This window comes from Ascidia mentula, chromosome 8 (genome assembly GCF_947561715.1).
Source record: "Ascidia mentula chromosome 8, kaAscMent1.1, whole genome shotgun sequence".
NCBI classification, from domain to species: Eukaryota; Metazoa; Chordata; class Ascidiacea; order Phlebobranchia; family Ascidiidae; genus Ascidia; species Ascidia mentula.
This window is the reverse complement of record NC_138573.1, coordinates 12,549,149-12,573,706: the sequence shown is the minus strand read 5'-3', so window position 1 is coordinate 12,573,706 and position 24,558 is coordinate 12,549,149. Positions and strand designations below refer to the sequence as shown.

Below are 24,558 nucleotides of genomic sequence, written 5' to 3'. Positions count from 1 at the left end.
AACTATCCGGATCCGGCCAGGCTGGATAATTTGGAACTGGGAACATCATTAGCCATCAGTTACAATGTGGTGCTGAACACCGTGCTTAGCCAAGGAATCACAAAATCTTGGCATTTTTGCCTTTGGAAACTTCTCCAGCAACTTCTCGTAGGGGCAAAGCACGGAATTGAGAGTGCAAAGTTGTGGCGGTTGGTGTAGAGACGTTTTCAAGGGGTAGCTCGCGAACACCCCTGAGTGAACAAGACGTTTCTTGTCAACGTCGACAAGCAGGCGATTAGCGCGGAGAAAGTCAGCACCGAGCAGTGGACGTGAGACATCGGCCAACACAAACTTCCATTTGTAAACACCAAAGGGGAAGTGCAGTTGAACAACTTTGTAACAGTAAAGTGGCTATGTAGCTTCCATTAGCGGCCTTGAGAACGGAACCACAGCGTATGGTGCGACGTTCGAAGCCAGTAGGGGGAAGTGCGCTGACTTCAGCACCAGTGTCAACCAAAAAGTTGCGGCCGGAAACTTTTCCCCAAAGAAAGAACAGGCTTAAGAGTCGCCAGTTGCCCCAGCCATTACAGGCAACCGGCGTTGTTGTTTCCCTGATAAGAGCACGGAGGGCAGCATTGGCGCGCGTCTGATCCAAGCGCCTGTGATAAAAGCCTTCGAATGACTTCAAACTTGTTTTTGGCAGGCGGTCGTTCAAGCAAGTCAATAAGTCGCGCTGATATGGCCTGGTCCAAGGCCGAAACCACGTGAAAGTACTTTGTTTCATTTGCTGTGATCTTCTTTAGCGCAAAGCTTGTTGCAACCAATCACGTGGCTGGGTTGGCCAGAACGTGGGTAGCTTAAGTTCTGTCTCCATAGGTATACTTACTTTTTGTGTATAGATAACACATTAAGTCTAGTACTGTGCAGAAAACTTTATTTGAATTTGCCTGCGTAATCTATTTTATCCATAAGCAGCTGTCCACAAACGATATGTGGGTATCACATGATTTTGAATAAAATTTGCTACAAGCCAAGTTTATGTGTAAAGACAACTCGTTTGTCAAACCAAATATGTTTTTTTCATCAGATATTAATGAGTGCCAAGGTGATCCATGTGATTCGAACGCAGCATGCACGAACACACCTGGAAGTTACAATTGCATTTGCAACAATTGTTACATTGGGAATGGAAAGGTCTGCACTCGTAAGTGCTTTCTCTTGTGAATCCAAAACCGTAACTTTCGGTTGCAAAAATTGCTGCTAATATGGTGACATAAGTTTAAGTCGAAACTTCCCTAATATTTAATCAAGTTCTTCATTCAATGATGGAATAGCTGTGTTTCTAGTTTTAGGCAATTCGCACAAATTTAAATTTTCGTAAAATTTCATTTTGCAAATAATCATAGAACATTGTGGAGGAACAGAATGTTATTCAGAAGGAGGATGTGATACACTTCCCCTTTGGTGTGACACCTTTGGTAAGTATGTAACGATAGAATTTCCTACTTACAAAAACGTTTGCCCGCAAAGCGACCAACAGTATAACGGCGTTTCGTAAGTGGTGCAAAAAATCCTTTTGAATTTGACACTATTTTTGTGGTACAAATCAGAGATCTCCAACCCTTTCAACACTAAGGATCGGAGCAATTTCACAGACCCTCTATCAACGGGTGGCAAACATTTTACATAAATTAGATGTGAAAAATGCACCTAAGTTACAACTCTAAATAAGCAGCTTTATGGAGGTTTAAAATGCATTCTAGTTTTCAATCTATCTTTATTAGTTGAACAACCTTCTGTTGGAAACTTATCAACAACGTGGAAATCTAGTACCGGTCTCAGCTTTTCATGGACAAGCAACAAAGTTACATTTAGAAGTGCATTTTTGACCGGTGATGGAGTTTCCTATGATCAACACATTCCAAGAAAAGCAGCGTTTTCGTTTCTGAAGCCATCAACAACTTATAATCTAACTGTAGTTGTCTATAACCGCCTTGGAACCGCATCTGCGAGCATTTTAGCTCAAACAGGTAAAGTAACTCATTTTTTCCCTTTCATTAAATAACAAAAATCTTAAATTTAGTTTTTATCTTGGCAACTGTATTACAGAACCTGAAATGTCCATTGACCCAACTTTGTCGCCAAGCACACCAAATCCTGCTCCTGGTTGTGGAGCTGGGTTTGCGCTCTCAGGAGGAGCTTGTATAGGTTATAACAATTAAATTTGTGATAAATTTATATTTGTAAAATAAGTAAAACTTTATTACAGATATTGATGAATGTTCTTACGGTTTGCACAACTGTCACAATGAGGCGATATGTACGAACACAATGGGCAGTTTCACATGTTCTTGTAAGTTGGGATACTTTGGCAATGGAATCATTTGTGTGGGTAAGTTACAATAACCTAAAAATCTTAAAGTCCCACTAAACACTACAAAATTTACAGGAAAATGTGATTCAACATCTTATTCAGTTTGTGGAACCCGCGGTAACTGCGATAATAATTATTATGGAAACAGTTGTTACTGTTATGACACCGAGTGTTATGGTAAGTTGTTAACGAAAAGTGAGATTTCAACAACGAACTTTGGTCTAAATAATGAACCACAGGAAACAGTGATGTCACAATTACTGCACAAAATGTTGGACTTCATTTCGTCATCGTCAAGTGGGAAAGATTGGTTCCAGCTTATGAAGTATTTTATTATGACGTGACGTTGATTGAAGGAACAAGTGTAATTACAAAGTACAGCAGACTTCACAACAGAGAAGCAGCGTTTGCTAATCTTAACCCAACCTCTGTTTATACCATCATGGTCAAACCCACGTTCTCAACAAGCTCTTCAACTAACTTCACTTTTTCCACAGGTAAGCGTTACTCAGCGATCAAAAAGTAAAACAGGTGTTTCAAATACTTTTGCTTTGCAGAGGGTCTCTTAGCCAGCACTACCACAATGTTTTCAACTCCAGCTACGACTTCAACCACACCGAGCTCTTTCACTCCAACTATGACTTCGACCACACCGAGTTCTTCCACTCCGACTATGACTTCGACCACACCGAGTTCTTCCACTCCAACTATGACTTCGACCACACCGAGTTCTTCCACTGTCGAGCCACCAATGATGACCACTTCTGAATCTCCTTCCAACTGCAACGTTTTTACTTTCCTTGTCACCTTTTTTAGTGTATTTTTGCAAATTTTATTTGGGGCACTTACATTTGTACCTTCTTAAAATGTGGCAAATGTTTTTTCGTATTTTGGTGTCGAAACAGTTCAACGACTGTAATTTGGGTTGTTACATACGTCAGAGAAACCAGTACTTATATTGCGAAATGTTGTGTGTGCAGCATTGCGCAAGTGTTGCATAATTCATTTTGATTGCAGCATCGCTCAAGCATTTGCAAGCCCCATTATCAGATGCATTGAATATTTCGCAACTTCCGACCCAAGTGTAAACATGACCTCATAATGTGACCCAAATGATTTATCCATCGAATATTCTCGAGTAAAGTGATTCATTCAACATCCTGTTTACCACATAAAATGTTCTCCTATGCTTATGTCAGACCACGCCTTTGTTCTTGTATTATATTAACCCAAGTGATGAATAACGGCACGTGACTTAACCAACCAATAAACTTCCGATAGCCCAAGTACAAATAATCATGTGCGTCTGTTAATTGGGCTCTTTGCATTCGTATCTTTGCATTTGGCTCGATTCCACTCTATTTGGAATCATCGTTTTATCTTTGATCTTCGATTCGGTGACAAGACACTGCTAATATTACTGAGACTCTACAAGCTATTCGCCGGTTTGGGATTTATTCCTACAGCTTGATAATAAATTGTTTATTCGGATTCAACGGTTTGCTGGTGAGGGAGGTTACAGGGTTAAAGGAATTTGCAAAAAATGTCTAACTTTGTTTTCAAATTTCTGTTTCGTAGTCTGCTGTCGGAAAACGGGCTTTTCTCATTTTAAGAGACAAATATTTTCTTTCTTGTTTACTATAGCAGGCCATGCAACTTCTAATATGGCCCCATGCTCATTGTAAACAAAACACATTTCAGACTATTTGGTGTACTGTAGGTTTTGTATATTTACTAAAACCGTATAGTGGTGGAAATTTTGTTTTGAAGTGAATAGAAGAATCAAAGTAATCCCCACCAACTTAAGTTTCGTGGCATCTATAGTTTGTTTTAGTTAAGGCTGAAGTGTGTAGTTGGCTTTTTGCATGCTAATGGCTTCCGACCTCTGGTTCAGTTTATTGCCAGGTTGTCTGATTACGGTGGTAGATCTCCAGTACGTAAATGTGAAGGTGGTGTTTGCTTGTGTTAAGTTGGGAAACTTCAAGCAAACAAAAGTTGTAATCAAGTGCTTCCTCATGACTGATTACGAAACCGAGAATAGAAAAACAAGTAACGGATGAGATTGCGTGCATTATTGAGCTACTCTACTAATGAACTGTTGTATCACCACCTTTGTATACAAATTCATGCTATCTCATAAGCCTTCAGGGATAAACAATGAAACTGGAGCTACTTGTCCCCTTAACAAGCAGTTCCAATATGAGGATGGCTTCCTTGTCTTTGCATGGTATCACAATGATAATGCAACATTCTGGAATAAACGCTTGTAAGAAACTCACCAATTTGTTTCAGAAGCGCATTACGTAGAAAATTTATAATTAATTCGAATTGCAAATCGACATGAAAACTGAAAAAGAGTAATTTATATATATATATATTAATTTATTAAATTTATTTTGTGTCTTGAAGAAAGTTTCAGGTGATTCTTCTTGATTCGTTCGCTTGGTACCATATGTGAAGGGCATCCGTTCAATGAAGTGGTTTATGAAAATTACTTTCAAAACCAAGGTCTATGAGTGGCAAATATTTTACCGCAAACATTTTGTACCAGTTTATGTTGTCCACAAATTATTTGAACTGTCTTGTGAACCAGGTGGTTATGTAAAAGTTGAGCGAGGGTCTTCATGCTTGAGTGACTTTGGAACAGATTGAGCAAACCGTTCTTGCTTCCTTAACAACACCCCTGCGACTTTGGCTTCGCTATATCGATGTCACCTACGTCATCATAGCGAAAGACGAGGTCGCAGGGATTCATAATAACATAAACAATATCGAACCTTCTATCAAGTTAAGTTAAACGTCACTGCAAAACCGGACGGGAAACTTACCATCACCTCCAGTTTTTGCAAGCCTACACACACTAACCCGCTACTTACGATACACCTCACACCATACGAAACATCAAAACCTCACTGTGACCATAGAACGATTACACATATTGCCGATCCACACACTCAGAGGGTTGAACGCAAACACATTCGGAACGTCCTAAAACTTACACATATTCCCACTAACCTAAATCTCACACCACCCACACACAACAAACCTACTCAAACATACACAGCATTTACTTCCATACCATATGTACAGGGAGTTTCTGAGCGGATATCAAGAATACTCAATGCCAGCACTCCTCGTCTTGATTGTAACACAGTGGATATTGACCAGACTAAGCGCAATTTAACGTCCCGTATTAAAGAACACAAGGCAGCCATACGTAATATGGAACCCAATAAATATGTTCTATGTGCCCACATGCTTGACACCGACCACCGTATCCATTGGAAGGAAGCTAAAGTATTTAAACAAGAAACAATTTTGGCAAAACGGTTGCTTGTGGAAAACTATTATATTAATTCGCTACCGAATGTTTTAAATCGTAATGATGGAAAAGTACTTTCGCCCGTGTTCCGCAATTTCGCCCGTAACCATTCTTGACTCTTGTTTCCCATGTTTGGCCGTTTGATCCGTGATTGATGTTGTCCATTGATTTATGTTCCGCTGTGTTTTAGCTGTTGCGTCCTTTTAGACTTTTTCGTCGCTTAATTTCTTTGCACGTGGGTTCGCTACTGTGTTTGTTGTATTCTCTGAAGAAGCCTAGTTGTTCGTACAGGCAAAACGCCAGAAGATATAATCTTTGTTAAACAAAAGGTGTATGCCTGTAAACCCATGTAGTCTGACAGGCTATCGAATGTACATACTGTGTCGCATCGCACAGTTTGCTTGGATTCGATCAATGTACACGCAAAATATCACGAGGGGATATCCGGTTTTACTACGTTCATAACTTCCGACATTTCGTATGACAAATTTTAAAGAAAACGTGCTTTGTGTCGTTGGTGGATGAAAAGGGGTTTTGTCACGCAGGCTGGGTTCAGTGTCTGAATATTCTGCCAACATGATGTTGTCCTATCTGGTGCTCGTGTTTGTTGTTGTAACATGCGTCCAATGTCAAGGTGGGTACAAATATTACTTTTACTTTTCGAATATTTTGAATTTTAACGTACAACAAGTATAATATGTAAAAACTTTAGGTCCAACAGTGAGTTTTAGTCTCGTTTTCATTGAAAAACAGTATTTTATAGTCGGTAACTAAGTAATGTTTTTAGGTGTTGATGAATGCGGTCTTGGGACTCACGCATCGTTGAGGCAAATTGCATAAACACAAGTGGGGGATACACTTGTAAGTGCAAAGACTGGTTTGTAGGTGACGGTTTCGAATGCAAAGGTTTGTGCTTTTAGTTGAAATAGCTGTTCAACTCAATTGCTTTTCCTTGTTTTATACATTTACAGGAATATTACATTAACCGCTAATATATAGCATCAGAGAAAAACGTGATTAATTTGTCTGATTGCATCGTAACCAGAACCTTCCTTTTATTCATATAGAAGTCGAAATAAATTTTTACACCATCTCATTAGCTTCGCGAACAAAAAATTAACTTTGGTTAACCTAACTTAACAAATTATAATTTTTCTTCTTATACATTGATGTTTTTAGGATACTGCAATAGTTCTTGCCCTGGTCGTTGTGCTGAAGGTTTGAACGGTTACACCTGTTTCACAAGTGGTAAGTATAACGTGCTGCTGTTCTGTAAAAATTTACTTGGTAAAAACAGAAATTAATATTTCTTTTCATACTGGTCACGTTTTTTTATCTACAGGAAAACCAGTTATTCACAATGTCAAGGTTTTGTGGCGAACCCACAACAGTCTGTTTATTGGATGGGTTGCCAGCAACGCAAACACAGCAGATGCTTCAACCACCGGGACAAAATATTACTATTCTGGAACGAGGCAGATGGGTTTCATTTACTTGCAGCCTGATACCGAGTACAACATAAAAGTTACAGCTCGGAACTTCATTTCCACATCCACTCAAAGTATTACAGTCAGAACTCGTAAGTTCGATTACTCATTCACGACCAACTTCCGATTTTGGTATTATTTACTTGTTTTTTGATAAATGTGGAATGAGTTATAGTCGCATGCTTTTACAGTTTGCAAACCAACGATTTCAACCCTTCCATCTCCAACAACGTCGGGATGTGTCAACTCTCCGCCACTAAGATGCTGTTCTGGATTCACAAGTGACGGATTCAATTGCATCGGCAAGTTCCCCGTTCTTGTAAATTGGACCGAATTTTGCATCTGACTTCTGTTAGTTTCGACATGTGAGATAAAAATATTTTTCGCGTCAAGATAAAATGGTGAAGTATACTTTACTTTTTGTGTATAGATAACACATTCCATTTAGTACTGTGCAGAAAACTTTATTTGAATTTGCCTGTGTAATCTATTTTATCCATGAGCAGCTGTCCACAGACGACATGTTTATGAATAAAATTCACAACTACAAGCCAAGTTTATGTGTAAAGACAACCCGTTTGTCAAACCAAATGTGTTTTTTCATCAGATATTAATGAGTGCCGAAGTGATCCATGTGATTCGAACGCGGTATGCACGAACACACCTGGAAGTTACAATTGCATTTGCAACAATTGTTATGTTGGGAATGGAAAAGTCTGCACTCGTATGTGCTTTCTCTTGTGAATCAAAACCGTAACTTTCGGTTACAAAAATTACTGCTAATGGGGTGACATAAGTTTAGGATGAAACTTCCCAAATCTTTAATAAAGTTCTTCATTCAATAATGGAATAACTGTGTTTCTAATTTTAGGCAATTCGCATAAATTTAAATTTCGTAGGATTTCATCATGTAAATATTCATAGAGCATTGTGGAGGAACAGAATGTTATTCAAGAGGAGGATGTGATACATATCCCCTTTTGTCTGACACCTTTGGTAAGTGTGTAACGACAGACTGACTTTACTTACAAAAAAGTTTGCCCGCGAAGCGACTTACAGTATAACAGCTTTTCGTAAGTGGTGCAAAAATTGCCTTTGAATTTGACACTTTTTTTTGTGGTACAAACCAGAGGTCTCCAACCTTATCAGCAGTACGGATCTAAGCAATTTCACAGACCCTCCATCAACGGATTGCAAACATATACATTTTACATAAATTAGATACAAAAATGCACCTAAGTTAAAACTCCAAATAAGAAGCTTCATGGAGGTTTAAAATGCATTCTAGAGTTTAATCTATTTTTAAAAGTTGAACCACCTTCTGTTGGAAACTTATCAATAACTTGGAAATCTGGTACCGGTCTCAGTTTTTCATGGACAAGCAACAAAGTTGCATATAGAAGTGCATTTCTGTCCGGTGATGGAGTTTCCTATGATCAACACATTCCAAGAAAAGCAGCGTTTTCGTTTCTGAAGCCATCAACAACTTATAATCTAACTGTAGTTGTCTATAACCATCTTGGAACTGCATCTGCGAGCATTTTAGCTCAAACAGGTAAAGTACCTCACTCTTTCCCTTTCAACATAAAACAAAAACTTTAAATTTAGTTTTTATCTTGGCAACTGTATTGCAGAACCTGAAACGCCCATTGACCCAACTTTGTCGCCAAGCACACCGAATCCTGCTCATGGTTGTGGAGCTGGGTTTACGCTTTCAGGAGGAGCTTGTATAGGTTATAATAGTTAAATTTTTCATTAATTAATATTTAGTCAAATAAGTTTACCTTTACTACAGATATTGATGAATGTTTTTACGGTTTGCACAACTGCCACAATGAGGCGGTATGTACGAACACAATGGGCAGTTTCACATGTTCTTGTAAGTTGGGATACTTTGGCAATGGAATTAATTGCGTGGGTATGTTACAATAACGTAAAAATCATCAAGTCCCACTAAACACTACAAAATTTGCAGGAAGATGCGATTCAACTTCTTATTCATTTTGTGGAATCAGCGGTACCTGCGATAAAAATTATTATGGAACCAGTTGTTACTGTTTTGACAGCACCGAGTGTTATGGTAAGTTGTTGATGAAAAGTGAGATTTAAACAAATTCTTGTCTAAAAAATTAACCACAGGAAACAGTGATGTCACAATTACACCGGAAACAGTGGGACCTCATTTTGTCATTATCAAGTGGGAAAGATTGGTTCCAGCTTATGTAATGTTTTATTATGACGTGACATTGATTGAAGGACCACAAAGTACAGCAGACTTCACAACAGAGAAGCAGCGTTTGCTAATCTTAACCCAACCTCTGTTTATACCATCATGGTCAAACCCACGTTCTCAACAAACTCATCTACTAACTTCACTTTTACCACAGGTAAGCGTTACTCAGCGATCAAAAAGTAAACCTAATGTATCAAATACTTTTGCTTTACAGAAGGTCTCTTAGCCAGCACTACCACAATGTTTTCAACTCCAACTATGACTTCGACCACACCAATTTCTTCCACTCCAGCTACGACTTTGACCACACCGAGTTGTCCCACTGTCGAGCCACCAAAGATGACCACTTCTGAATCTCCTTCCAACTACAAAGTTTTTACTTTCCTTGTCACCATTTTTAGTGTCTTTTTGCAAATGATGTTTCGGGCACTTACAGTTGTACCTGCTTAAAATATGGCAAAGGTTTTTCCCATTTTGGTGTCTGTAACATACCCAGAGAAACCAACATTTGTATTGCGTAATGTTTTGTGTGTAGTGTCGAACAAGCATTTGCAAGCCCCGTTACCAGATGCATCGAATGTTTTGCAACTTCCGACCCAAGTGTAAACAAACCTTCATAATGTGACCGAAATGATTTATCCATCGAATATTCTCGAGTAAAGTGATTCATTCAACATCCTGTTTACCACATAAAATGTTCTCCTATGCTTATGTCACACCACCTGTTACGACGCACTCTCGGGCAGCGCTTGCTAAACTGCCAGTGCCACGTACAGTTTATTCCAGAGTCGAAATACGCGCATTACGAAATATAACGCGGTTTTCTGTAACACAAATCCAACATGACTTACCAACAAAACAGCGCCACACAGCGCCACACAGCTAAACAACAAAACTCACCGAACTGTGGCGTAAAGCAAGCCTTATTAACTTCTTCTTACAAATTCAATCAATATTGACTATGTTTAACCGCCTTAATCAAAAAGAATCTACAAAAGCAGCAGATTAACACACATGCAGCACAGCCAAACGACAACCAACACAACGAACAAAAAAAAGCCCGCCATCTGACCAAGACAATGGCACTCATTATTACGTAACTAAGCTTACAGCACCGGTAAACAAATAAATGGCGGCGAGAATCTACATCCTCCCCCGGCAAAATGGGAAAAGCATCATAAAATGCGAATCCAATTTTTTACATTCACAAAAGATTCGAGCGATGCGTGCGTTCTTTAGAGTCCTTCTCCGTCGTGTTCATCTCCGTTTGCTCGTTTGGTATCTCCGTCTGCGTGCACAATCACGCAAAGTTTGGCTATTGGTCGTCGCACAACCCCAGCCATCGTAGTCACCTCCACGCTCCTGATAATCCCGTGTGTGTCATGAAACAAGCTTCGAACTCGACCCAGGGGCCATTGCCCCCGGGGAGTGTTGTGTTTCATCACCAGAACAATGTCGTTTATTGAAAGGTTTTCCCTTTTGTCATGCCACTTTTGCCTCGACATGATTGAACGTGGGTATTCTTGCACCCAGCGACGCCAAAACTCGTCGGCCAGAAATTGTACCGCCCTATAACGGCGGCGAATGTAACAGTCGGTTGCCGCGGTCACGGTAGGTGGCAGTCCAACGCTCGGATTGATCTTCGGCAAATGATTCGGGGTGAGGGGCAGATCCTCTTCAGCTTCCAGTGGAACTTCGGTTAGTGGCCTCGAATTCCGTTTTCAGCCATACTTCTGAGGTAACAAACGCTGCCAAGAGCGACGGACGAAGCGTCAGCAAAAAAATGAAGTTGAAACCCAGAAACGTTTTCTCAGGTTTGAAAGTGAATTTGTTATGGCCATTTTTCCGCGACGGGACAGAGGTTTGTCAGGCAATTCGACATTAAACCTGAAATCGTCATCAGCAACTTTCCAACCGATCCCCAGGACTCTTTTCTGCACTTGACCAAGAAGCGCGACGTCCTGTACTGCTTTAGCCCTTTCTTCGTGTGGCACCGATTTCACCACTGCTTTGCTTGTTGATATCCATTTTGTCAATTTAAAACCACCCGTTGCTAACAGGTTTCGCAAGTCCTCGACCAATTTTATCCCGGCCGTGTCGTCCGCGACCGTCGTCAAACAATCATCAACGTAGAAGTTGTTTCGGACGACACTTGCAACTCGCGGATCAAAGAACTTCCCATGCTCTTTGGCGGTTTGACGCAAACAAAACGTCGCACAGCTCGGTGACGATCGCGCTCCGAATAAATGTACTTTCATCCGATGGGCTGTCGGCGTCTTGGACATGTTCCCGCCCGGCCACCACAAAAATCTCAGTGCATCACGGTCTGGCGGAGATACCAGCACCTGATGGAACATAGCCTCTATGTCGGCTACGATTGCAATGCGACATTTGAGAAATCGCATCAGCATCCCGACGAGCGAATTCACCAGATCCGGTCCCTTAATTAATCTGGCATTTAACGACTGACCTTCAAACTTGGCGGCGCAATCGTACACGATGCGAACCTTCTCTGGTTTCTTCGGATTAGTCACCGGGTGATGTGGGAGGTACCATATTCGATTTTTTGCCAAAACTTGATCCTCGGAGATTTCTTCGGCGTATCCTTTCTCCAAGAGAATTTTCATGTTATTCACGTACTTCTCGCACATCGCCTGGTCGCCAAGAAGTCGTCGTTTCAGTTCCTTCAAGCGACCTTGAGCCATAGGCAAGTTGTTGGGCATAACGTTGCAGCTCTGCTTCCAAGGAAGAGGAAGTTGATAGTGGTCGTCCACAGTCTCGACTGATCCTGTCATCATGTCATAAGACGACATCTTCACGTGATTACTTCATTCCGAACTCTGATGCTTCTTGGTTGCTTTTCAACCAGAAGAGGAGTGATTCCACGTCACATAACCCAGCATCTAAAGACGGAAACACTTCGCCTTCATCAGTAACGATTATGTCTTCCAGTGCAGCAGGACTACCGTGCGTACCCAACAGAAAGTTAGACGTAACTACGTTCTCACTTGACGCTTCCAGAGAAGGGCCTTTTAGTAGCCATCCTAGCGGCGTCTTCACAGCATCGGGACATTCGCGCGGGTCGGGAGCGAAGCGACTTTCCAGGCACCTATGTGCTATCACGTTGTCGTTTCCAATCAGCAGCATCACTGAACCTCCATCGATCGTCAGCAGGTCAACTCCACGCAAGTGCTCGTAGCTTTGCAACCTTCTTTTGCTGGCCATCTTGCCTGGTGCTACTGGGATCCTGTCCACCAGCACGACCTCTGGCAGATAAAGACTTTCCCCTCCTTTTAATGGCTTAACAGCAAGTGACACTGAACTTGTATCGACATCCCCCGGTTCGTTGGTCGTCATGGTGCTCATTTTAAAGCGTAAACCTGCTTCCGTTGTTGCCTGTAGCTGCTCGGCCAGCCGCCGTTCACAAAACGTCCGATTAGATCCCGAATCGAGTAGCGCATACGTTTCCACTTCACATTTCCCGTAACTGAAGTTGTTGCAGTCTTTAAGCTTGTGTGCTTTGTGACAGAACAAGCACTGATTTGAACGTTTCGGAAAACTTTCGGCCTTTTGGGCTTCAGTCGTGACATTGCAAACCGCCACTCGTTGCCGTTTCGTCGCAACATTAGATGGCCGGTCTGCGGTGTTCTGAAACAAACATCTTCCAAAGACTGAATTAGCTTCACGACTTCGCTCAAATACGTAGCTAGCGAAGTCTCTAAACGTTGCGACACGACCTGTTTTGTCCTGGAAGCCTAGTGAAACGGTGACCCACCTTTCCTGAAGCTTGCGTGGCAACTTCTTGGCAACCGAGGAGATGAACCCAACCAAATCCATCCCACACGTTCCTACCATATTCTGTAGGGACGAGCAACAGTTGCGCAAAAGAACGGCTAGTCTTTTCAAACCCTCTGGGTCGTTGTCATTTAGCTTGGGTGTGTCCGTCAGACGACTTTCACAGCGGCGCGCGATTATGTGAGGTTGTCCATACCTCTCGTCTAATTCTCGCCGAGTCATCCCATTCCCCATCATCGGATTTTGATTGGCGGCATGATGTTATATCTTGTCATGTACGGGTTTGGTGCAGTGTTGCAACTAATATATGAGTTTTAGGTCGTACGAATCGACCCTGGCAGCTATATGAAGTTGGTAACGATTGACGAAACTCCAATAATCCATTGGATCCCCGTCGAATTTCTCGACAATAGGTTTGGGAAGAAATCGCTCACCAACCTCCGGTTGACCACGTCGGTTACGTAGAACAGGTCGCTTATATGTTAAGTTGGGTATTCCGTTATATGGTGATTGTCCAGCCCGACCAGTTTCATGATATTGGCTCGGATTCCATGGTTGTCCGACTGTAGTCCATCGAAGATCACCGCAATCCACCTGAGGGTTTGTGGTCGGCTATGCTTTTACGGCTCCCTCTAGTTTGCTAGTACCAGAACTGTCTACAAGAGGTGTCGGAGATCCAGAAAAGTCAGGATGTTGAATCCCAGGACAAGACCTCCCATCATTGGATGCTTCTTCCCAAGCCTCAAATTCGGCCTTGGCAAGTTCAAGTTTTCGGTTGGATTCCCTCTCGGCCAGTTCGCGCTCGAGTGCGGATTTTCTTTCTTCCTGCTCTCTCTTCGCTCGTAGTTCTCTTTCCTTGAGCTCTCGTTCTAGGTTTTTTCTCGCTTCTGCTTCATCTCTACGCTTTCGCTCTTGTCGAGCCTGGACTTGAGCGAGCTGCAGCTTCACTTTGCTCTCGCTAACTCTAAGACTGCGAAGAGAGCTCGTCGTTGAAGCAATGCTGCTGGGTCCAGATGTTCGGTGATACGAACTTGGGTCCATTACTGTTGGTACCGACGTTCTACAGTGAGCAGCCTCGGATGTTTGCTCCACCCATTGATTCACTCTATCGTCAGGGTTCGGTTTGTCCTCGGCAGGATCCATGTTTCCATCCACCGAACGACGAAAGAGTTCGCAAATGTCGAGTTGCCAAAAGACTCACCGTCAAGTAAGGTTCGAATACGAAGTTCGAAAACGATGTTACGACGCACACTCGGGCAGCGCTTGCTAAACTGCCAGTGCCACGTACAGTTTATTCCAGAGTCGAAATACGCGCATTACGAAATATAACGCGGTTTTCTGCAACACAAATCCAACATGACTTACCAACAAAACAGCGCCACTCAGCTAAACAACAAAACTCAGCGAACTATGGCGTAAAGCAAACTTCTAATACGGCCCCATGTGACGCAAGCTCAAGTAAACAAAATACATATTAGACTATTTGGTGTACTGTAGTTCAGTATTTTTCAACCATTTTGAGCCACGGAACACAGTTTTATTAAAATAATCTTGCGGAATACTAAACGAAATTTAATATAATGCAATAAAACAAACAACACAACTATAATCCATTCAATCCAGTTTATATCAGTGCGATATCTGGGCCTGTTTGGATGAGCACAAAGTTGATATTCGGACAGGAATCAAAGAAAGACAAACGCGAAGCTCTACTTCCACAGTTTTCAATCGTTCTCGTTTATTGACTTTTATAGCAGTCATGCTTGCAAAACTCATCTCACAAAGATAAGTTGTAGAGAATGGAAACAAAGTCAAATTAGCATTGTTTGCCACAACAGGAAACTCCTTGGAAGCCATCACCCAAAATCGATCCAAAGGTACATCGAAAATCTTAATCTCAACGAGCGATCTTGTCTAAGTTGTAAATTTTTCTTGCTCCTGTACGGTCATGACTTTGTCAAAAGCTGTTGCTGAGCTGTAAGGATCCCTGACCCAGTCAAAGCGTTCGGTGGTAACAGAATGGTAATCAAAAGATAATTTCTCCTCAAGAATTTTCAAGTGTTTTTCTATGTTCTCGCATAGATCAGCAGTGTTCACATTTCTTTAACATTTTGGGGTAAGTAGGAACATAACAAGACTGTATTTTTCACATGTCGTTGCCAAAGCTGCGCCTTTGAACGAAATCCATTTATTTTGTCTGTGCTGGTGAGGAGATTTTCATTTCAGCCTTGCATGCGTGTGTTTAGTTCATTTAAATGTTGGAATATATCAGTCATGTATGCTAACTTAGCACACCAATCATCGCATGCCAGCAGCTTTGCCTCATCAAAGCCTTCATCAATTAAAAATATATCCTGACTTCCGTGTGAAGCAGTAAAGTTGTGTATTCTGCTCCAATTTCTTCACATAAACCTGCAAATGTGCGACTTTTTAGTGGTCTTGTTTTGACAAAATTAACTATCCTCACAACAGCGCCAAGCACAGAAGCTAGATGTGCTGCCAAAGTTTTTGCAACCAAGGCTTCTCGGTGCACAAAACCTTTGTGACGCCCGACCATGGCTGCTGCTCCATCTGTACAAATACTTTTACAGTTTTGCCATTCAAGTCCTCCATGTTCAAAATAATCTGAAGTAACACGAAATATTTCTTCCCCTGTTGTGTTCTCAGGCAGTCTCTTGCAAAACAAAAAGTCTTCTCTAATAGAATCTCCATCCACAAAACGTAAGTTTGCCAAGAGTTGAGCATGTCCACTGATGTCTGTCGACTCATCTACTTGTAATGAAAATTTTCAGCTAATACGTACAGTTTCCAAAACAAGTTTTTCGATGTCCACAGACATGTCTTCGATACATCTTGCAATTGTATTGTCTGAGAGGGGGACTTTAGCTACTTCCCTAACTGCACCAGGACCAAGTATCTCATTTGCAATAATCTTGCAAGCCGGTAATATGTATTTCTCTGCTGCAGTATGTGGCTGCTTGACTTAGCTGTATGTTTTCCACAAATTATTTGAACTGTCTTGTGAACCAGGTGGTTATGTAAAAGTGGAGCGTGGGGTCTTCATGCTTGAGTGACTTTGCGTAAATCCTCATTTGCAATTTCGTATTTGTCCTTTATTATCTATGTTAAGAGTTGTTTTTGAGATTGGAATGATAAATACAAAAATGGGAAGACGACTTATTTCAACCCTTATACTACAAAAGCAATGAAAGAATATGTACATACATGTACATTTATATAAATTGAGCATTTTTGCGAACATTAAGAAATGTTGGAAGGAGCAACCAAGCACGAAATACTTGTTCACCACTATGTGGAAGTCGTCGCCTGGCAATTTAGCTGGAAAGATCGTCACCAGTCACCGAGCTGCACTGATGAGATCTGATGGGAAAAAACACTCCGCAAAAAGTCGTTGCGAACCAGATGGTTTCGAAACTGGGGTCATATTCTGCATGACTGAGTTTACGTTAACCCACATTGGCTGGATCGCCCCACTGCACAGCTCCTTACTTGGCGATCACAGCTATCGTATCAAGATGTCAGGAAAAAGTGGCTGCTCCAGCTTGGTTGCAATGCCTGGGCTTCAAAGCCTGTAAACCCAATGTTTTTTCTTCAACAGTTTGTTTATTTTATATGATTGAAATGATTAACCACTCATTGTTTCAGGTATCTTGAAAATGTATGAAATGTTTGGGTCATGCAGTAGCGGACAATTTCAGATCTATTGCTAACGAAGACAGTATGACAGGCTGTCGAATGTACACCCTGTCGCACCGCACAGTTTGTTTGAATTCGATTAATCGTTTTTGGTTTTATCACGAGGGGGTATCCGTTAATAACTTCCCTGTCAAGTTTAGAAGAAAACGTGCTTTGTGTCGTTGGTGGAAGAATAGGGGTTTTGTCACGCGTGCTGGGTTCAGTGTCTGAATATTCTTCCAACATAATGTTTTCCTATCTGATGTTAGTGCTTGTTGTTGTAACATGCGTCCAATGTCAAGGTGGTTACAAATATTCACGTTACCTAGAATATTATGAATTCTAGCTCACAACAAGTATAATATGAAAAACTTTGGGTCAAAGAGTGAGTTTTTGTCTTGTTTGTTCCGGAAAACTGTATTTTATAGTCCTTGGCGATTACAGCTACATGCGTGTTGCCACAGTATCGAGATGTCAGGAATAAGAGGCTGATCCGGCAAGGCTGCAATCCCTGGGCTGCAAAGCCTGTAAACCTAATGTTTTCTTTGACAGATTATTTAATAGAAAACTCAAACCACTCATTGTGTCAGGTATTATGTAAATGTATAAAATGTTTGGGTCGTTCAGTGGCGGACAATTCCGGATCTATTACAAACGAAGACAGTCTGACGGGTTTTGGAAAGTAAATATCGTGTGGCATCGCACAGTTGGTTTTGCTTCGATCAATGTACACATAAAAAACGATTTTGGTATTATCACGAGGGAGTTTCCGTTAATGTTTTCTGGATTGAACAGACTGGTTATTGGTCAAGTGTCAACACACTCAGTAAATGTGAAGAAAAAGTGCTTTGCGGCTGGTGGATGATGAAAAGGGGTTTTGTCACGCAAAGCTGAGATTATTTCTCAAATTATTCTGCCAACATGATGTTGTCCTATCTGGTGTTCGTGTTTGTTGACGTGACATGCGTCCAATGTCAAGGTGGGCACAAATATTCATGTTACCTTTAGAATATTTTGAATACTAACTAACAATAAGTATAATATGTTAAAATTTTAGGTCAAATAGTGAGATTTTGTCTCGTATTTTTGGAAAGCAGTATTTCATAGTCGGTAACTACGTGATGTTTTTCAGGTATTGATGAATGCACTCTTGGAACTCATGTATGTCACGTCGAGGCAAATTGTATAAACACAAGTGGGGGCTACACTTGTCAGTGCAAAGACTGGTTTGTAGGCGACGGTTTCGACTGCCAAGGTTTGTGATATTAGTTGAAAAAGCTGTTCAACCCAATGGCTTTTGCATTCATAACAATATTTTATTAACCGCGAATATATAGCATTAATAAAGAGACCAGAACAAAACGTGATTCATTTGTTCAATTGCATCGTAACCAGAACATAATTTTTAACCAACAAGAAGTTTGGAAAAATTTGTTTACCATCTGATTAGCTTCGCAAACCAAAAATTTAAAAATATACCCGCACCTTACTTAGTTAAATATATTTTTTCTGTTTACATCGATGTTTTTAGGATACTGCAATAGTTCTTGCCCTGGTCGTTGTGCTGAAGGTTTGAACGGCGGGTATACAGTTTTTACACCTGTTTTACAAGTGGTAAGTATACCATGCTGCTGTTCTGTAAAAAGTAACTTGGCAAAAACAGAAGGTATTATTTCTTTTCATACTGGTCAATTTTTTTATCCACAGATGAACCAGTTATTCACAATATCAAGGTTTTGTACCAGATATTGACGAGTGCAAAGGTGATCCATGTGATTCGAACGCAGCATGCACGAACACACGGGGAAGTTACAATTGTATTTTCAACAATTGTTATATTGGGGATGGCAACGTTTGCACTCGTAAGTGATGTCGTTTGTGAATCAATTGCAAAAATTGCTGCTAATATGACGAGATAAGGAATAAATGCCTTTTTTGCCTTAATTATGGAATATATGACATTTCTAGTTATTTGTTTCAAATTGTTTTTTTTGGGTAAATATTCATAGAACATTGTGGAGGGACAGAATGTTATTCAAGAGGAGCATGTCATACATATTCCCTTTCGTCTGACTCATTTGGTAAGTATATAACGATAGACTTTTCAACCTTTTTCCACTACGGATCGGAGTTGGCATTTTCACAGACTGGCTCTCATATATAACTTCTGCAGTTCAATCTAATTGTTATTAGTTGAACAACCTTCTGTTGGAAACTTATCAATAACTTGGAAATCTGGTACCGGTCTCAGTTTTTCATGGACAAGCAACAAAGTTGCATATAGAAGTGTATTTTTGTCCGGTGATGGAGTTTCCTATGATCAACACATTCCAAGAAAAGCAGCGTTTTCGTTTCTGAAGCCATCAACAACTTATAATCTAACTGTAGTTGTCTATAACCACCTTGGAACTGCATCTGCGAGCATTTTAGCTCCAACAGGTAAAATAACTCATTCTTTACCTTTCATTTCGAAACATTTAGTTTTTGTCTTGGTAACTGTATTGCAGAACCTCAAATGCCTACTAACCCAACTTGTCGCCAAGTACACCGAATCCTGCTCATGGTTGTGGAGCTGGATTTACGCTCTCAGGAGGAGCTTGTATAGGTTATAATAATTAAATTTGTCATTAATTAATACTTAGACAAATAAGTAAAACTTTTTTACAGATATTGATGAATGTTCTTACGGTTTGCACAACTGTCACAATGAGGCGATATGTACGAACACAATGGGCAGTTTCACATGTTCATGTAAGCTGGGATACTTTGGTAATGGAATCATTTGTGTGGGTAAGTTACAATAAACTAAAAATCATCAAGTCCCACTAAACACTACAAAATTTGCAGGAAAATGTGATTCAACTTCTTATTCAGTTTGTGGAACCCGCGGTTACTGCGATAATAATTATTATGGAAACAGTTGTTACTGTTGTAACAGCACCGAGTGTTATGGTGAGTTGTTAACAAAAAGTGAGATTTAAACAACGAACTCAGGTCTAAAAAATTAACCACAGGAAACAGTGATGTCACAATTACTGCACAAAATGTTGGACTTCATTTCTTCATCATCACGTGGGAAAGATTGGTTCCAGCTTATGAACTATTTTATTATGACGTGACGTTGATTGAAGGAACAAGTGTAATTATAAAGTACAGCAGACTTCACAACAGAGAAGCAGCGTTTGCTAATCTTAACCCAACCTCTGTTTATACCATCTTGGTCAAACCCACGTTCTCGATAAGCTCTTCAACTAACTTCACTTTTTCCACAGGTAAGCGTTACTCAGCGATCAAAAAGTAAAACAGGTGTTTCAAATACTTTTGCTTTACAGAAGGTCTCTTAGCCAGCACTACCACAATGTTTTCCACTCCAACTATGACTTCAACGTTTTTACTTTCCTTGTCACCATTTTTAGTGTCTTTTTGCAAATGATGTTTCGGGCACTTACAGTTGTACCTGCTTAAAATATGGCAAAGGTTTTTCGCATTTTGGTGTCTGTAACATACCCAGAGAAACCAACATTTGTATTGCGTAATGTTTTGTGTGTAGTGTCGAACAAGCATTTGCAAGCCCCGTTACCAGATGCATCGAATGTTTTGCAACTTCCGAAGTGTAAACAAACCCTCATAATGTGACCGAAATGATTTATCCATCGAATATTCTCGAGTAAAGTGATTCATTCAACATCCTGTTTACCACATAAAATGTTCTCCTATGCTTATGTCACACCACACCTGCGCTGCTCTGCGCCCCTTGCTCCACGCCGTCGACAAACCAGGCACTTGCTCAGGATTCGACGTGTTGCCACCCGAGCATTAACGATCCAAAATTTTTGACAAATAGAATTTATCGTGTGATTAACGCCGGAATGGCCTACCTCATTGCAGTGGTAGTCGCTGATCATCAGATATGTTAGATGGAATGAGTGTGGAATGATTGCAGGATGACTCGCTTCATAACTCATTGGGGCGTTTTCCAATCTTCCTCCCACTCGCAACACGCCATTCACCAGTACTGGATCCAGCTTGTAAATGGGCGACGCCTTGTCGCTTGGCGAAGACCTTATATTCGCCTTCATCCATTGGGGAAACGTGCTGCGTTGTACGTATTTCACAAGCGCGTTTTCGGCCTCTCGTAACTCCTCTGCAGTCACTAAGGCACTTGGAAATTTGCATATTTCCTTATGCGATTTTCTTTGAAGGTACTTACGAACACGCAAAATCCAAGCAGTTGCGACCCTTAGACGTCTCCACGACGAAAAGTATTCTATGAACTGGTCAGTTGGTGCTTTAACCGGCGTGGTAAGAAAGACTCCAATTTCTGTGGCAAGGTTAAAACTCTTCTAAATCGCTTCGTGGGCAGGTTCCTTTGCAAACAAATTGGGCCATTAATCTGGGCTCATTTTCAAAAACGGCGGCCCGTCGTGCCACATTCCTGACTTGAGAAATGCTTCTGTCGTCATTCCACGCGAAGCTTGATCTGCCGGATTTAAGTGGGTAGGGACGTGTCGCCAGTCGTGCACACACGTGTACCGCTCAATTTGCGCCAAACGATTACGCGAAAACACTGGAAAACATTTGCTGTCGGCGTTCAATGACTGCAGGACGATTGAGGAATCCGTCCAAAACACGCAAGGGCAGTCCTCTAAACACAATTCTTTTTTAACTATGCGAGACAACTTCACCGCATCCAAAGCCGCTTCCAATTCCAGACGAGGAATGGTATGCTTTCCAGATCCCGATAGCAACGACTTTCCCATGACAAAGGAACACGTTATACTGCCGTTTTCAGCCATACTTCTGAGGTAACAAACGCTGCCAAGAGCGACGGACGAAGCGTCAGCAAAAAAATGAAGTTGAAACCAAGAAACGTTTTCTCCGGGTTGAAAGTGAATTTGTTATGGCCATTTTTCCGCGACGGGACAGAGGTTTGTCAGGCAATTCAACATTAAACCTGAAATCGTCATCAGCAACGTTCCAACCGATCCCCAGGAATCTTTCCTGCACGTGACCAAGAAGCGCGACGTCCTGTACTGCTTTAGCCCTTTCTTCGTGTGGCACCGATTCCACCACTGCTTTGCTTGTTGATATCCATTTTGTCAATTTAAAACCACCCGTTGCCAACAGGTTTCGCAAGTCCTCGACCAATTTTATCCCGGCCGTGTCGTCCGCGGCCGTCGTCAAACAATCATCAACGTAGAAGTTGTTTCGGACGACACTTGCAACTCGCGGATCAAAGAACTTCCCATGCTCTTTGGCGGTTTGACGCAAACAAAACGTCGCACAGCTCGGTGACGATCGCGCTCCGAATAAATGTACTTTCATCCGATGGGCTGTCGGCGTATTGAACATGTCCCTGCCCGGCCACCACAAAAATCTCAGTGCATCACGGTCTGGCGGAGATACCAGCACATGATGGAACATAGCCTCTATGTCGGCTACGATTGCAATGCGACCTTTTCGAAATCGCATCAGCACCCCGACGAGCGAATTCACCAGATCCGGTCCCTTAATTAATCTGGCATTTAACGACTGACCTTCAAACTTGGCGGCGCAATCGTACACGATCGAATTAGTCACCGGGTGATGTGGGAGGTACCATATTCGATTTTTTGTCACAACTTGATCCTCGGGGATTTCTTCGGCGTATCCTTTCTCCAAGAGAATTTTCATGTTATTCACGTACTTCTCGCACATCGCCTGGTCGTCAAGAAGTCGTCGTTTCAGTTCCTTCAAGCGACCTTGAGCCATAGGCAAGTTGTTGGGCATAACGTTGCATCTCTGCTTCCAAGGAAGAGGAAGTTGATAGTGGTCGTCCACAGTCTCGACTGATCCAGTCATCATGTCATAAGAGACGACATCTTCACGTGAGCACTTCATTCCGAACTCTGATGCTTCTTGGTTGCTTTTCAACCAGAAGAGGAGTGATTCCACGTCACACAACCCAGCATCTAAAGACGGAAACACTTCGCCTTCATCAGTAACGATTATGTCTTCCAGTGCAGCAGGACTACCATGCGCACCCAACAGAAAGTTAGACGTAACTACGTACTCACTTGACGCTTACAGAGAAGGTCCTTTTAGTAGCCATCCCAGCGGCGTCTTTATAGCATCGGGACATTCGCGCGGGTCGGGAGCGAAGCGACTTTCCAGGCACCTATGTGCTATCACGTTGTCGCTTCCAATCAGCAGCATCACTGAACCTCCATCGATCGTCAGCAGGTCGACTCCACGCAAGTGCTCGTAGCTTTGCAACCTTCTTTTGCTGGCCATCTTGCCTGGTGCTACTGGGATCCTGTCCACCAGCACGACCTCTGGCAGATAAAGACTTTCCCCTCCTTTAATGGCTTAACAGCAAGTGACACTGAACTTGTATCGACATCCCCCGGTTCGTTGGTCGTCATGGTGCTCATTTTAAAGCGTACACCTGCTTCCGTTGTTGCCTGTAGCTGCTCGGCCAGCTGCCGTTCACAAAACGTCCGATTAGATCCCGAATCGAGTAGCGCATACGTTTCCACTTCACATTTCCCGTAACTGACGCGTACGGGTACAATATCAAGATAATCGGGGGCACGTTTCAACATTTCTGGCCCCGACGAGGAGTACATACAGTCGGCGCTCGTGCTCTGTGTAACGTTTGGTTTCTCTTCCATTTAAGACCTTTCAGTCCACTTCGAGTTGTGAAGTACCGCGGCGTGATTGATGCTACGACATCCGTCCTTGCCGCACTGCGTTGCACTACCGCAGTCGCGAACCATGTGTTGCGATCCCACACATCGATAGCACAGCCCTTGGCTTCGCACGAACTTTCTTCTGTCGTCGTACGGCTTTCTTTTGAAGTTGTTGCAGTCTTCAAGCTTGTGTGCTTTGTGACAGAACAAGCACTGATTTGAACTTTTCGGAAAACTTTCGGCCTTTTGGGCTTCAGTCGTGACATTGCAAACCGCCACTCGTTGCCGTTTCGTCGCAACATTAGATGGCCGGTCTGCGGTGTTCTGAAACAAACATCTTCCAAAGACTGAATTAACTTCACGACTTTGCTCAATTACGTAGCTAGCGAAGTCTCTAAACGTTGCGACACGACCTGTTTTGTCCTGGACGCCTAGTGAAACGGTGACCCACCTTTCCTGAAGCTTGCGTGGCAACTTCTTGGCAACCGAGGATATGAACCCAACCAAATCCATCCCACACGTTCCTACCATTTTCTGTAGGGACGAGCAACAGTTGCGCAAAAGAACGGCTAGTCTTTTCAAACCCTCTGGGTCGTTGTCATTTAGCTTGGGTGTGTCCGTCAGACGACTTTCACAGCGGCGCGCGATTATGTGAGGTTGTCCATACCTCTCGTATAATTCTCGTCGAGCCATCCCATTCCCCATCATCGGATTTTGATTGGCGGCATGATGTTATATCTTGTCACGGGTTTGGTGCAGTGTTGCAACAAATATATGAGTTTTAGGTCGTACGAATCGACCCTGGCAGCTATATGAAGTTGGTAACGATTGACGAAACTCCAATAATCCATTGGATCCCCGTCGAATTTCTCGACAATAGGTTTGGGAAGAAATCGCTCACCAACCTCCGGTTGACCACGTCGGTTACGTAGAACAGGTCGCTTATCTGTTAAGTTGGGTATTCCGTTATATGGTGATTGTCCAGCCCGAGCAGGTTCATG

At 42.0% G+C, this 24,558-nt stretch overlaps 3 protein-coding genes across 3 annotated transcripts; all 3 read right to left on the bottom strand.

Annotated features, from left to right (window-relative positions):
* Positions 1-21,274: 21,274 nt before the first annotated feature.
* LOC145911984 (uncharacterized) lies at positions 21,275-21,682 on the bottom strand. The gene has a single exon (XM_082999414.1). The coding sequence runs from the start codon at positions 21,680-21,682 to the stop codon at positions 21,275-21,277; it is 408 nt and encodes a 135-aa protein (XP_082855540.1).
* Positions 21,683-21,725: 43 nt separating this feature from the next.
* Positions 21,726-23,159, bottom strand: LOC145911983 (uncharacterized). Its single transcript, XM_082999413.1, has 2 exons — positions 22,954-23,159; positions 21,726-22,896 (listed from the first exon to the last, which is right to left on the bottom strand). Exons 1-2 carry the CDS (start codon positions 23,157-23,159, stop codon positions 21,726-21,728), a joined length of 1,377 nt encoding a protein of 458 aa, XP_082855539.1.
* A 380-nt stretch (positions 23,160-23,539) lies between these two features.
* Positions 23,540-24,262, bottom strand: LOC145911982 (uncharacterized). Its single transcript, XM_082999411.1, has one exon. It carries the CDS (start codon positions 24,260-24,262, stop codon positions 23,540-23,542), a length of 723 nt encoding a protein of 240 aa, XP_082855537.1.
* Between the last annotated feature and the right edge of the window lie 296 nt (positions 24,263-24,558).